At 40.1% G+C, this 14,987-nt stretch overlaps 1 protein-coding gene across 1 annotated transcript in view; it reads right to left on the bottom strand.

Moving 5' to 3' along the window:
• The window catches only part of LOC126470132 (tRNA (guanine(6)-N2)-methyltransferase THUMP3-like), a 121,153-nt gene extending 110,817 nt beyond the window's left edge, over window positions 1–10,336 (bottom strand). The window contains exon 1 of the mRNA XM_050097748.1: window positions 10,042–10,336. Within this exon, the coding sequence (XP_049953705.1) occupies window positions 10,042–10,224 (183 nt within the window). The 5' untranslated portion in view covers window positions 10,225–10,336. The remainder of the gene's footprint in view (window positions 1–10,041) is intronic.
• Between the last annotated feature and the right edge of the window lie 4,651 nt (window positions 10,337–14,987).

Below are 14,987 nucleotides of genomic sequence, written 5' to 3'. Positions count from 1 at the left end.
AGGTGTTTTAATAGTAATGGTTAAAGCTGGAGCACAAAATAATAAAGGAAACTGCAATACTGTTTGCAGAATGTTTGCTAAAGAAGACATTTCCTCAAAACCAGGGTAGTGCTGCAATTTTTCTACTTCATAAGAAAAGAAACAGGCAAGACAAGTAATAATAGAACTGTCAGCTTACTCTCTGTGATGTGCAAGATAGTCACTACAACGATCACCAATAGCTTTGAAAACACATTGGATTTTAATCACGTAAATGACGGAACTGGTTTCAGAAGTAGATACAGCATGGTGAGCCATTGGCAAGTAGTGAATGGAACAACAAAGCAAAGCAACAAGTACAAACTGCCACTTCGTCTAGGATTATTAAAAATTGAGAGCTGCGAGTCAATGTCCCTGAAATCTGTACTTACAGACTTTGCAAAAGGATTCAAGCTCTATCAAGGATATTGAACAATATTAGACCTCTTCGTGATAGTGAAACATTCATAATTGTAAGAAGATTCTGGGACAGATATTCTACATCAGCAATCCAAATGGAAGTTTTCAAATTACTAAACAGTGAAAACGAAGAAGGAATGTGTGTTAACCACCTTCCTTCTATATTTTGTGAAGATAGTGCCCCACAGCTTATACATATTTAAAACAAGTGATAGATAATCACCACATAAATTGTTTGTATTATGACCAATTTCAGTTCTCAGACCATCGTCATCACGTATTATAAGAAATTTAAAATATCTTATCTGGTGGTATAAAACCTGTGGCGTCAATAAAGTAATACCTGGAAATATTTTAACGTATCTTAATAGAACAAGAAATTGAAACTTGAGTAGAAAACCTCCATGTTGATGTAGCATGTTATACTATTAAAGAGTGGGAGTGAAGGAATATCTTAGAAAATGGAGGCAAGAGCTAAGGTATGATTAAAATAACAGGGTAACTAGAAAAGAATTGTGTGCATGATACAAAGAGATGAGAGGAGAAGAAGAAGAAATGACTCAAGAGAGACCACATGAAACTTACAATTTCATCTTTGCAGGAGCCCTGTAATATCTGCTAATGCAGTTATGCAAATTTCTTCTTTTGGTAAGTTCAGCTAACAGCAACACTCAATTTTTGAGCTTAACCTTGAGAGCTACTAAATAAAATGTTCTGCACAACTGGGAATGGAAATAAATGAAAGCTAAACTGAATAGCTAGCTGGGGGCTCGAACTGCCATTCTTCCAAATGTGAGTACATTACGTTAAGTGTATCATCTCACTTGGTTGATGTTCAGTAATCCAGAATTGGATATTGAGGATTAAAGTTCCACATTTGTGCAAATGATAAATTGAAGTTTAATGCTGTAATTCAATACCTAATGAAAAATATACAATTAAGACTTCATCATAATATCATAATATCACAAACATTTATAGAAAATCTGAGGTGGCTGGATCAAATTCTGGAGGCTGTAGGAAATAATAGAATAATATTGTCACCAGATGAAGTTAAGTCCTGTACCAAGAAAGTGAAATGCTATGAATTGCAGTCCCACTGAGTTTGACTCATGAGTAAGAAATACCTTTCCACAAAGTGAATGAAATTTTCCAGATAGCTGTGTTGTAAGGAGTTTATACTGAGGGAGCTCCAGGAAGAGAGAAATATTGTTACCACATTAGGTAAATTTCTGGGATGCTACACAAAAGATCTAAGCTTTCATCTTGGTAAGTACAACATGAGAGTGCTGATACCTGACAGGGAGAACTGAACATGGTTGGTGTTGAATCTGGAGGAGACAACCCGCACAGGACTAAATGGAGAAATTGCACTGCAATACAAAACTTGTGACAAGAGTACACAACTTGTACCTGTTCAAGTTAATTGTAAGAGCAATGCCTATGAAAAACAATGTACTGTGTTTGAATCCCCGTCTGGGCAGGATGGTTGCCATTAACCTGACCCAAAAAAAAAAAACCAGGCGCATATAAAAAAAACCTTGTCAACAGCAAAAACCAATGACATTTAATTACAAAAACTTAATTAATATACAAAATAATAGGTAGCCTTACACAAAAGAGCCATCATATTTATTGAGGGCAACTATTTACTGTCAGAAAACTTTATTTTATTATATAGTGTTTTAACTTTTCTTGCACTTTAATCTAGAATCATAGTGACTGTAAAGTAAAGTTTATAAGGAGCAATCAAAAAGTTTCCATTTGAGGGTGTTGCTGCAGCATGGCACAACTCCGATACGGGTACATAAGCACTGACTTGCAGGCATGGGAATAGTGTGGGATCTGTATCTTTCTGATGTGCATGTGCTAAATGCAAAAACGTAAAGTGCAGCAATTTTATCACCAAATGCATATAAACAGGACCCACCCACTGTTATTCTTTTCTTGGCTGCCAAAGGACAAATACTGGCAGACACCTGTCAGAGAATGAAGACTGTGTAAGGGAGCAGTATGTCTGTCGGAAACCACAGTTATGGAATGGAGCTCCAAGTTCTATGCCAGTTGCAATTCAACACATAATGCAGGTCAATCTGGGTGGTCAGTCTCATCCATTATGGACAACAATGTAAGTGGGAGACAGTCAAGCATCCGCCCCATGCAATTATCGTGCTTTCAGTCCCTTAATAAAGGCCTTGAAGTGTCAATGAGGATGTCAAGCAGGCAGTTACAGACTTCTTCACACAGCAGAACATGGGTGTTTTTCCATACAGGTGATTTACCAAATAGGGAGATTATGACCCCATGGGGGTAACACTGACCCTATGGTCATATTCACCCTTTTCTTTTCATTTCTGGATAAACTTTTACATCTTCTTGCAAATAAAAAGTATTATATAATACAGTGGAACTCATTGATTTGAATTCACATATCTTAAAACAAAATTTAAAAAAAATCATAGTTCAAAATTTTTTTTAAGCATGTCCTACATATCTACTTCTGAAGTCAATTGGTAAAAACTTTCTTGGCCCAGAAGAAATGGTTCATCCTATCATCAGGTTCTTATATGTTCAAATTCACACATTTTAATGAAGATGTCTCACCTTGTTGATAGTACAAACAATTTTAACAATTCATATTTCTTTAAAAAAGAGTAACATTTACCTTCTAACTTTTTTCCTTCAGGGGTAAAATTAACATCCTAAATACTATCACTGAATTTCCATTCATCCACGTGTAACTGCCTAAATATGGTGTAAAACAAAAGTGCAGTTTATAATCAGTGTTTGCAAATTATGACTGGGGCAACCATGAATTTAAATTCAAAGATAGTCTGTTGTTTCAAATTTTCTGTTTATTGCACAAGTTTTAGATTGAGATTCATGTTCTGTTGTAACTTTAAAGAATGGACACAATTCACTACAACTTTATTGCTCACAAGGAAACCTCCCCATAACACCCCCCTCAGATTTAGTTATAAGTTGGCACAGTGGATAGTCCTTGAAAAACTGAACACAGATCAATCGAGAAAACAGGAAGAAGTTGCGTGGAACTATGAAAAAATAAGCAAAATATACAAACTGAGTAGTCCATGTACATGATAGGCATCATCAACGATAGTCTGAGCTTAGCAGCGCCGTGGTCCGCAGTTAGCTTGAGCAGCTGCGGAACAAGAGATCTTTGGTTCAAGTCTTCCCTCGGGTGAAAACTTTAATTTTTTATTTCCAGTTTATGTGACAAACTCTTATGTTTTCATCCACTTTTTTGGGAGTGATTATCACATCCACAAGAAAACCTAAATCGGGCAAGGTAGAAGAATCTTTTTACCCATTCGCCAAGTGTACAAGTTAGGTGGGTCGACAACATATTCCTGTCATGTGACGCACATGCCGTCACGAATGTCGTATAGAATATATCAGACGTGTTTTCCTGTGGAGGAATCGGTTGACCTATGACCTTGCGATCAAATGTTTTCGGTTCACATTGGAGAGGCACATCCTTTCGTCTACTAATCACACGGTTTTGCAGTGCGGTCGCAAAACACAGACACAAAACTTATTACAGTGAACAGAGATGTCAATGAACGAACGGACAGATCATAACTTTGCGAAAATAAAGAAAGAAAATTTTTACTCGAGGGAAGACTTGAACCGAGGACCTCTCGTTCCGCAGCTGCTCACGCTAACCACGGGACCACGGCGCTCCTGAGGTCACACTGTCTTTGATGTTGCCTATCTTGCACATGGACTACTCAGTTTGTATATTTTGTATATTTTGCTTATTTTTTTTCATAGTTCCATGCAACTTCTTCCTGTTTTCCCGACTGATCTGTGTTCAGTTTTTCAAGGCCTATCCATAGTGCCAACTTATAACTAAATCTGAGGGGGGTGCAATGGGGAGGTTCCCTTGTCAGTGAAATTAAAGAATAAAGCGTCAGTTTGAACACAAAGTAAAGCCATAACTACATTAAAAACTGAACTGCAATGCCTAGAACTTAGTAAAGGTCTCCAGGTGCAAGATGGTACTTAGATGTCTATAAGGAAACATTGGAAGAATTGAGTGATCATCTACATTAACAAGAGGCTGTACTCTAAACTCCCAGGGGAATAGGACATAGACAAGAAAAATAAAGCTCTAGCTTAATCTTTGGTTTCTTATTTAAAGTATCCATTCTTCTTTTCAAGAAGAAAAAAATAGCCTTTCAAATACAAAAAGAAAGAATAGCTGTTCACACACTGAATATTGGCCCAAAATCATTCAAAAGGTCATCAAATGAAAACATATCTGCACTACATAAAAAGTTCAAATTGTCTGCAGGTACAAATGATATAAGCTATCCTCAGCCTAGTTGTTTCAAGTCATCCACAGCTAGCGAAGAAGTCTCAAAGGCCAACAAAAAATATTTTCCTAAAGTGTGATAATTTTTCATCGGAAGATAAGCTTGATGTAATGAAACTGCCAGAAGCTCTGGAAACTGATGAACGTAATTTTGATCCTTCAGACGATACTGTCGTTGAAGATTTGCTGTTCACTAAATGTGAGTGTCAAGGTTTTTTTGTCTTCTTTTTTCTTCCTCTCAAAATGAAATTTGTTAGGTGAAAGTAGTTGGGGGAAAAAGGGGAAAGCAAATTTTTCATTATGTTTGTATTATTCAAAAAGTTGCAACAAAGGAAAAGGCAGTTGAAGTAATGGGGGTTTTACTCCACTGACTCAATGAAAACTACATTTGATCCAAATGAACATGATATTTTCACTGTCCCATTCAGTCACGTGATTGGCAAGCTGCCTCCAACACAGCTATAGGCTGATGGGCATAGAATTCTGCATAAATTTCCAGCGAGGTCATCAGTCTCATCGGAGTAGGGAAGGACGGGGAAGGAAGTCGGCCGTGCTCTTTGAAAGGAACCATCCCGGCATTTGCCTGGAGCGATTTAGGGAAATCACGGAAAACCTAAATCAGGATGGCCAGACGCAGGATTGAACCGTCGTCCTCTCGAATGCGAGTCCAGTGTGGTTTTTGACTGGTTTTCGTTTTGTAGGGAAGTTTGTTCGGAACGCATTAAGTACAGGGATAAGTTCGGTGGGCCTGGGATGGTGGTGGAGGTTGACAAGTTGCAGTTTGGGAAGAGGAAGTATGAGAGGTGTAAGTCTGGTTGGTGTATGGGTGTGGAGGGCCATTTTATCTGGGATTGGTTTTTCAGAATGTGTTTTTAGGGCTTTGGAGGGGTGCACGAAAAGTGAATTGGTGGGCTTAAATGAGGAGTGTATAGAGGAGGGCAGCACAATAGTTTCCAATGCTTTTTCATCTTATAGGGGGTTGGGTGAGAGGGGGTATCATCATTTAGTTGTTAACCATAGTATAGAATTCAAGAATTATGAGACTGGGGCATGTACAAATACGATAGAGGGGTTTTGGGGGCGGTTAAGTCAGTTATTGGGAGGGGGAAGAGGTGTTCTTCTAACCTTCAGTGCCATTTAGATGAGTATTGTTGGCGAAGAGGGACCCTGGGGACTGCTGCATTTTTATATATTTTTTTAAGGGCAATTAGTAAAACACTTAGGCCGAAGGTGGTTGGTTAAGGAGGTGTCGCAAGGGTGGACAGCTGAAGCTCAGGGGGGTGGAGGGGGGGGGGGGTGTAGTAGTTGGTAATCTTTGTGGAATAGGTGGGGGGGAGGGGGGGATGGCGGCTGTTTTGTGTGATTATGTTGTGGAGGATCTATTCTGTTGCAGTTGTTTCTGAGTTGTAGTGTGTGACTGAGATTTGTTTATTTTTTGGTTTTGATTTGTTGATTTTGGGGAGAGTGTGGAGGCTGGGTGGCGGGAGGGGGGAGTGGCAGGTTGTGGGTGGGTTGGGAGTTTCTTTTGGTTGTGTTTTTTTTGTTGTGTGTGTGTGTGTGTGTGTGTGTGTGTGTGTGACCTAGAGTGCAGCACCAGAACTTTTTTGTGGTAAGTAGTCGTTCTTTTGGGTGTATTTTTTGCGTGTTATGATGGTTGGTGGGTTACTTCTGTGTTGTTTGGTTGGTGGTATCGGTGTTTTGGTATCATGAGCTGCTGTTGACCTATATAGGTTAAGGGAAGTGTCCCGATTCCAATGTGCGGTCATAGCCGGGGTATCATGAGCTGCTGTTGTGTCCGATTCTAATGCGCGGTCGTAGGTACTGGTGTTTTGGTATCGTGAGTAGCGGTTGACCTATATGTCAAGAGAAGTGTCCGATTCCAATGCGCGGTCGCAGCTATGGGTGTTTTGGTATTGTGACTGCTGTTGTGTTAGATTCCAATGTGTGATCATAGCTATGGGTGTTTGGATATCGTGAGCTGCTGTTGAGCTACATAGGTAAAGGGAAGTGTTCAATTCCAATTTTGTTTGTCTAGGGTTTTGTGGTAACAATGGTTGCGGTGGTGGTGTAATTTTTGGTGCTTTATAATGTGGTAGCGACAGGTGCGGTTAAGCTATATAGGTGAAGGGAAGTGACTGATTCCAGAGGATATTGTTTGTAATGGAATTTGGGAGTTGGTGTTGTGTACTGAATGTGTTTTAATGTACGTAGGGATGTTTGACTTTTGAGGTGTTGTGGTTTTTGTTTTGTTTTTCGTAGTTGTAGGTGTTGAATTTTTCGTATCAATAGTTATGGTTGACCTATATAGGTCAAGGGAAATGAGCGATTCCAATTTTCGTGGTTTTGTATGTAGGTGTTGGTGTTTCGGTATTGTCAGCTGCAGTTGACCTATAAGGTCAAGGGAAGAGTCCAGTTCCTATAGATTTTGTAATTATTGTTTTTTGTTCATCGTCGTGTGTGTTTTGGGATCGTGGTGTGCGTGTGTGTGTGGTTTTTTTAATGTTATATTTAGCTTGTCTCCTCCCTAAAACTCCCAATTTCCCACGGTTGTCCTGTTAGTTTGATTATATTTTTGGAGGGAGATATTGTCTTATTTATACGTACTTTCGTGTTTGTTGCCGTGTGTATGTAGTAACATCATAGGCGCCATATTGGAGACGCTCAGAATAGCCATTTCCGCCATACTGATTACGTCATGGGTCAAAGCAGACAGGTGGAATCTGACACTTCCTTAATCCCAAAAATCCTCAGAACACAATAAGACCCAAAAAAGACAATTTTACTCACTGGGTTGGTGTTTTTATTTTTTTAATATCCAGGTTTTTCTACCCTGAAGCTAGGGCACAGTTTTAACCTACCACAAAGTATCAAAACAGCTCACATATACAACTACACAGTAAAGACTCATTCTGGAAATAATACCTTTGGCTAAGCCACTTCTCTGCAATATAGCTTCATCCAGGTATATGGGTCCAGCACACAGGAGAGCTGTGAAGCTTAGAAGGTAGGCAAGAAGTCCTGGCGGAAGTAAACATTTGAGGAAGGGGCGTAAGTCATGTCTGAATAGTTCACTCAATAAGAGCATTATCACAAAGGCAAGATTCCAGAGTAAAGTTCTGGTCCTGCACACAGTTTTACTCTGCAAGGAAGTTACAAAAAAGTGCACACTGCTGCAGACAAAAATCAATCAATCGGCTGAGACTGTAACATTTTATAACTGTTTTGGCAAAGGACGGAGAAAGCTCTTGAATCTAGAAAGGATAAGGTACTTTATCAAATGCAACAAGAAAAAGAAAAGAGGGGGGGGGGGGGTGGGACAATGTTATAGCAATGAGTTATCAGTTTATAAAAGAAGTGGCCCTGTGTAATGATTTTTCAAAACAGACACTTCATCAGGCAAAAAGTTTTCTCACAAGTTCCACATACTCAAAAATGTCTATGGGACAATTAGTATATCTAGTCTAATTAACATTTTGTAGACTACCACAGAGATAATGAACAGATAATGCCAGTTAGTGCACTTCTCTTGTGGGAAGGGTTACAGCTGGACATTCTATTCTGAGAACATATGATGGGAGAACGATCACATTTGGATTATTAACTTCTATGATTATTGGTGGGCCATTTGGTGCCAGACGCATCTATATACTGCTACATTTCTGTTAAGAAGTTCAAACACTTAAAGTAGTTGTATTTTCAACCAGCAGCCACCATTCAACATATGGTAAACCCCTACAGCTGTGTACTATGTAGCCTGCAAAATTCCAAAATACGTCACAAAGCCAGGTAGAATTAATACAACTACAAAAAATGCCCCACAAAAGTTCACCCAAATGTTCTGACATGTGACATACTGTTGAATAGTGTGGCTCACTGTGCTAATACCAGACTAAAAATCTATGGGTACAGGATTTGATCCCCAGGCAACCACTTACTGCTTCAGCTCACAAAACAGATCAATCCAGGGGGGCATCAGTGGCTCATTCAATGCCATGGACGTGGCCAGAATTGTCCCCCCCCCAGTCCGAAGTGAGAAATAATTCCCAAAAATCACAATCAATGGAGATGAATAGGAAGGCAGTTGCGCCACAATAAAGAGTCCATTGAAATTATGACCGATGATGACTACTACCGGAGTTGTGATTGGGAGCCTAATACTCAACACGTGCATTGAGTACATCCTGGCAAGATACCACGAGGTGGGGTACAAGTGTATCCTTCCCAGAATGAAATTTCATTTTGCAGCAGTGTGTCTGAGGATTTGAAACTTCCCTGCAGATTAAAACTGTGTGAGGAACTAGAAAATGACCCTGGGACCTTTGCCTCTTGCAGGAAAGTGTTCTATCGACTGAGCTATCCGAGCACAACTCACAACCCCTTCAAACGGCAACCTGTTTGATGACACTGGAACTTGGGCACATTCTCTCTCTCTCACCACCAATAGGAAAACTATGTAAAAGCCCTCAATGTTCAAACAGAATAAAAAACAAGTACGACATTCAAAATAAGGCCATGCCTGTTTTATGAGCTTACCTTTCTGGACACCTGAGAAACTTATGTTAGTTGAAATTGGAAGGAAAGGCAGTAAAGAAACAGCAATAACTGCCGGCAGCTGGTTGGAGAACTATATGCATATATACATTACCACCATCAGCAGACCAGTGTCAGACAATGTGTTAGACAAGTGATTTAACTGTGTTGTGGTACTGACACTATCCGTGTGCAAACAATGGGACAGTGAAAATAGTGCAGTTAGTTCACTTCTACACTAATTTTTTGGAATTTAGGTTGTGGAGACTGATCAGTATCATAATCCGTGGTCTGGGTTGGGTAGGAAAATGATAGTATGGTTTAGAGCTGGCAGAGCCAACAAATGTGATGATATGAGAATAACGATAACATTTCTTACAGCACAGTTTATGCATTTGAATGAGGGGTTTATGTCACGTTTTTCATGATCCTATGTCACTTCTTTGATGATTCCATGGATCAGAGCTGACGGGTGGTATCGGTAGGTTCCATATTTAAAGATTATACGCGAAATAACAAACTGTTACTAAAACTGGTGACAAGCGTTTTGTATTTATTGTCCCACTTAGGATCAAAAACTTACTACAACCATCATGGGTGCCCAAACACCTTAGTACTGCAGGCGTTATGCACTAACATAGTGACTTTGTCACAGTTACCGGCGATCTACTGCATGGAAAACGATAAAATTATTAACCACGCGGCTAAATCACATACGAATAAACCATATTTACCTCTGGAATTTGACTCGATAAGACGTTAGCAAATACTCTTCCTCGAGAAGTACAATGTTCTGCGAGAAAAGCGTTCTTGAATTCACTTGCTGGTACTGATTCTAGACCACTAGCAACAGTTGCTTCCACAGTGCACCTGGTGGCTTGTGCTGCACTAATTTCCATTAATCTGAATATATTCATCGTCAAAGAAAATTTAAAATCCACGTAGAAATATATTACAAATCTACTATATAGCAGCTCAGCACAACAAACACGCAGGCACACAGCTGTTGATGTTTACATCCAACCAAAGATCACCTGCGATCGCCGAGACGTTCAAAGATTTCCACAAAGATATTCTGAAACAGGCAGAAGGAATTTATGCCAGATTTCAGAATGCATGCAAAAATGGCATGAACACAAACTCGCCACTATAGCCTGCCACGCAAGCCGGTGTTACGAGCCGTGGCATCTCCGTGGGGATAGTCTACCATCGATGCAGTACTGTGATCAGGCAAATCCAAATTCTGAATGGTCTATCTTCAATCGTGAGATATACAACGTCTGATAAACTGTTTCCCTAGACCTCAAAAGCCCGATGGTCTGTCTGAAAGGTAAGATCTCGAACTGAATTGATATTATATAAATGACATTTAAAGATGATGTGAAAGTGAACAGCCATATACTTAATTGCATAGACGTAACATGGTAGTAAAAACTGGCCTTTAATGTTTCTCGGGATGTAGTTTTAATGATGTTGTCATCTATTAATGCTGGAAGTTAACCTATTTTCGCCGCAATCACTGATGTTATAGTAGCGGATTTTCTGCTGTTGTGTCTGATTAATTTTTATTATTTTGCTTTGTTTTCATGGTAAACTGGAAATGTTCCATTACGGCTTGGATATTTTTCTTCTTTAAGCGATGTCATATATCTGGAAGCGAAAAAGATTTTGGTTTCAGAATAACAGATGAGAGCTGACACCTACACTGTTTATACATAAAACCACAAATTGATGAAACAATTTTCATTACTAACAATTTTAACTCTTCATGAACCATGGACCTTGCCGCTGGTGGGGAGGCTTGCGCGCCTAAATGATACAAATTGCTGTACCACAGGTGCAATCATAATGGATGGGATTGAGAGGCCAGACAAACCCGCAGTTCTCGAAGAGGGGCAGTAGTCTTTTCAGTAGTCGCAGGGGCAACAGTCTGGATGATTGACTGATCTGGCCATGTAATATCAACCAAAACGGCCTTGCTGTGCTGGTACTGTGAATGGCTGAAAGCAAGGGGAAACTATAGCAGCAATTTTTCCCAAGGGCATGCAGCTCTTACATGTGGTTAAATGATAATGGTCTCATCTTGGGTAAAATACTCTGGATGTAAAATAGTCTCCCATTCCAATCTCTGGGTGGGGAATATTCAGATAGATGTCGTTATCAGGAGAAATAAGTTGTTGAAACGCTGCTGAAGAAAGACCCCTTGATTCAGATGATAAGCCAAGAAGACTTCATCATCAAGATAGACATGAAGCCCACACCCACAATAGTAGTACAAGTTTATATGCCAACTAGTTCCACAGATGATCAAGAGATTGAAGAAATGTATGACGAGATAAAATAAATTATTCAGATAGTTATGGAAGACGGAAATTTAATAGTGAAGGAGAACTGGAATTTGGTAGGACGACAAGAAAAGTAATAGGTGAATGTCAAGTGGGGGAAAGGAATGAAAGAGGAAGCCACCTGGTAGAATTTTGCAGAGATCATAATTTAATCATCACTAACACTTGGTTCAGGAATCATGAAAGATGGTTGTATGTTTGGAAGAAATCTGGAGACACTGGAAGAGTTCGGGTTGATTATTGAGTGGTAAAAAAGAGATTCTGGAACCAGGTTTTAAACTGTAATACAATTCCAGGGGTAGATGTGGACTCTGACCACATTTTATTAGTTATGAATTGTAGATTAAAATTGAAGAAATTGCAAAAAGTTAGGAATTTGAGGAGAAGGTTTGCAAAATACTAACACGAATTCTTTGCAGAAAAATGGAAACGCTGGTAGATGCCGACCTTGGGGATGATCACTTTGGACGCTGGAGAAATGTAGGAACATGTGAGGCAATACCAACTCTATGACTTCTCATAGAAGATAGGTCAACGAAAGCGAACCCAAGTTCATAGCATTTGTAGACGTAGAGAAGGATTTTGACAATATTGACTGTGTAAGGGTCTATGGGTCGCCCGCAGCTGTACGATGCGTAACACGCATTCGCCAGCCGACCTGTCTGGAATGCTGACAATTTGCTGGTCAGTACACGTGTGTCCGGCCGCAAGGCGACGCAGCAGTAAGCGATTGGCCGCCGTCCGCAGCGTACCGTATTCACTAGCGCGGCCTCAAGCGCGATTATGTCTCTTTTCTTAGCTCTCCATGGAGCCTTTCGATACAACCGTAATTAGGATGTCAGACATAGCGTTGATGGGTGCGCGTAGCGTGCGTGTTTTATAATCCGCCTTTGTTAATAATACTGTTTAAACTTACTTCTCCGTTTTCGCGTATTGCTGTACCTCAAGGACCCACCACTTACAAATCCTGACAAAATATTCGTGTAATCATCATTCGGGGCAACAACACAAGCTATCCCCGTATAGAAGTGGTGTCAGCATGAGGATAATTATGGAAAATGTACAGTCCTGAAGAGGTACAGCACAACATGAACTTCGAGCAGCAGTAACAGCATGAACATCTTCCAACTACACGGGGACATCCAACACTGGAATTCAGGTTAGTCTACTCCAGTTTGGCTAGAATACGAAAGGCAGTGATGGATTTTTATTTTACATTTGAGTGACTCGCTGGCGTTAAATTAGACGAAGTGTCGCAATCCAGTCAAAGTAACGTTGTCGATCTACAAACTGTTATTAATGAACTGCAAGAAGAAATTCGGCAGTTAAAAGCAGAAAGAAGCGAGCATAACATTCCGAAAGACTTGGCAAATGATAGTTCATGCAGTACAGATACAACTATAGTAAAGAGTTTTTCATTATTGCCATTAGTACCAGTGTTAGCGGGAAACACGAAGATGATGTGAAGGTGATTTTCGTGAACTTGAAGGTACCACCCTGTTAGGATCATGGACAGATTCTGATAAGCTAGTGGTTGCCAAATTAAGAATTCAGGGTGCAGCACAAGATTTCATTAGCGCAGAGCCTACTTACGTGAAAACAGAAGATTACAATGAGTTTAGAACGATTGTTGTTCAGAGATTTAAACGTAAAGACGCGATCAGATTTTACAGAGAGCAGCTTCACAGTTTGCGAATGCGACGAGACGAATCTATCGAGCAGTTTGTCGACAGAATTCGAAACATCAACGCTCAAACGTACGAATTAGTAGAAGATGAAAATGAAAATCACATTCAGTTTTTCGAAACCGACTAGAGAGCCTTGGACACATTCATTCATGGGTTGCACGGAGAGAAAGTAAGCAAAGCTGTTCGACTGGCACGATGCAAAACGTTTCAAGAGGCAATAGAATCAGCTGTTGGTTCCGTTGAAGCACTAAGACGACTGAATGAGATGCAGAAACAAGAACACAGAGTTTTCAACACAACAGATCAACTCTACAGATGCAATAAGCTGGGTCACAAGCAGAAGGGTTGTAAAGAGAATCAAATCTGTTATCACTGCAGGATGCAGGGTCATGTTGCGAGAGATTGTCGCAACAAGAAGAAAGGTAATGCGAACAGAAGACAATCTGCCAGATCTTTAAACGAATACGGGGACGTACGGGCCACCACTCCGTCTGCCCCTTGCCCAAGACAGTGATTCCTGTTACTTCCAGCGAAAATCAGACCGAAAATGACTTCGTGATAGGTGCTGTATATCGTGGGAGAAACATCAAACAACTTATTGACACAGGAGCACAGACCTTATTAATGTGGTGTGGCATAGACAAACGGGATTAACTGAAACGGCCGCTATTAAAAGTGCGAGGGTTAAACGCAGGAAAGCTACGTAACTATGGAGAAGTTGACTTAGAATTAATTCTTGGCCAAGGCAAAGATGAAGGTGAAAATAAAGATAAGGATAAATATACAGAAAGGGTGCAAGTAGTTTCAAACAACGAAACGCGTTACGACGGTGTACTTGGATCTGATTTCTTGTGCGCTAACGAGGCAGAGATCGCAGAAAGAAAGTTCAGACTAGGCTGTAGCAACTGCAACCTAGGAAATCGTTCTTCAGATCGTACTCAAAAGAGCAGCAATACTGACGTCGTGCGAATGGACCGCCCAAACGATGCATCAGTTCAAAGCGTCCGAGTCTATGTTCAAATTGATCATCTTCAGCAAATTCCCAAAGGAGCACGAAAGACAATCTACATTGAAGTTAAGTCACCACGATACAAGGAAGGAACTTTGTTATTAATTGAGCGATCCAAGAAAAGTGAGTTATTGGATAGAATTCACTGTTATGTTGCTAGAAGTGTAGATGTCGCTACAATGGTAAGACAGAACGTCGCAAAAGTCCCAGTTACAATAACGAATATGACCAATGAGGATGTTGTTTTGCCGCAAGGAACGATAGTTGCTGAAGTGTCGAACATAAGTAAAAGTGACGTAATACAGATTCCAGGTGAGGTAACAAATGCTGCAGTTATAAACACAGATTTTCGTAACAGTACCGCAAAATTACGCATAGACGAAGTTAATAATGAACTGAAGGGCAAGATTTGGAAGAAGATAGAACATTTGACAACTGATGAACAGAAGATTTTAGCGCCTGTTTTGTTGGAGTATGCAGATTTATTCCGAGAACGTGCAAATATACCTGTCACTCATTTAGTTCAGCATCGTATTCATACAGGGAATGCAGCCCCAATCACACAGAAACCTTACCGAATACCATTTAGTCAAAGAGAGTTTCTAGAAGACATAGTTAAAGAACAATTAGAAGCCAGA

The sequence above is a fragment of the Schistocerca serialis genome, chromosome 3 (assembly GCF_023864345.2).
Source record: "Schistocerca serialis cubense isolate TAMUIC-IGC-003099 chromosome 3, iqSchSeri2.2, whole genome shotgun sequence".
Lineage (NCBI taxonomy): Eukaryota > Metazoa > Arthropoda > Insecta > Orthoptera > Acrididae > Schistocerca > Schistocerca serialis.
Note: the sequence above shows the minus strand (reverse complement) of the source record. Positions and strands in the feature narration are given on the sequence as shown.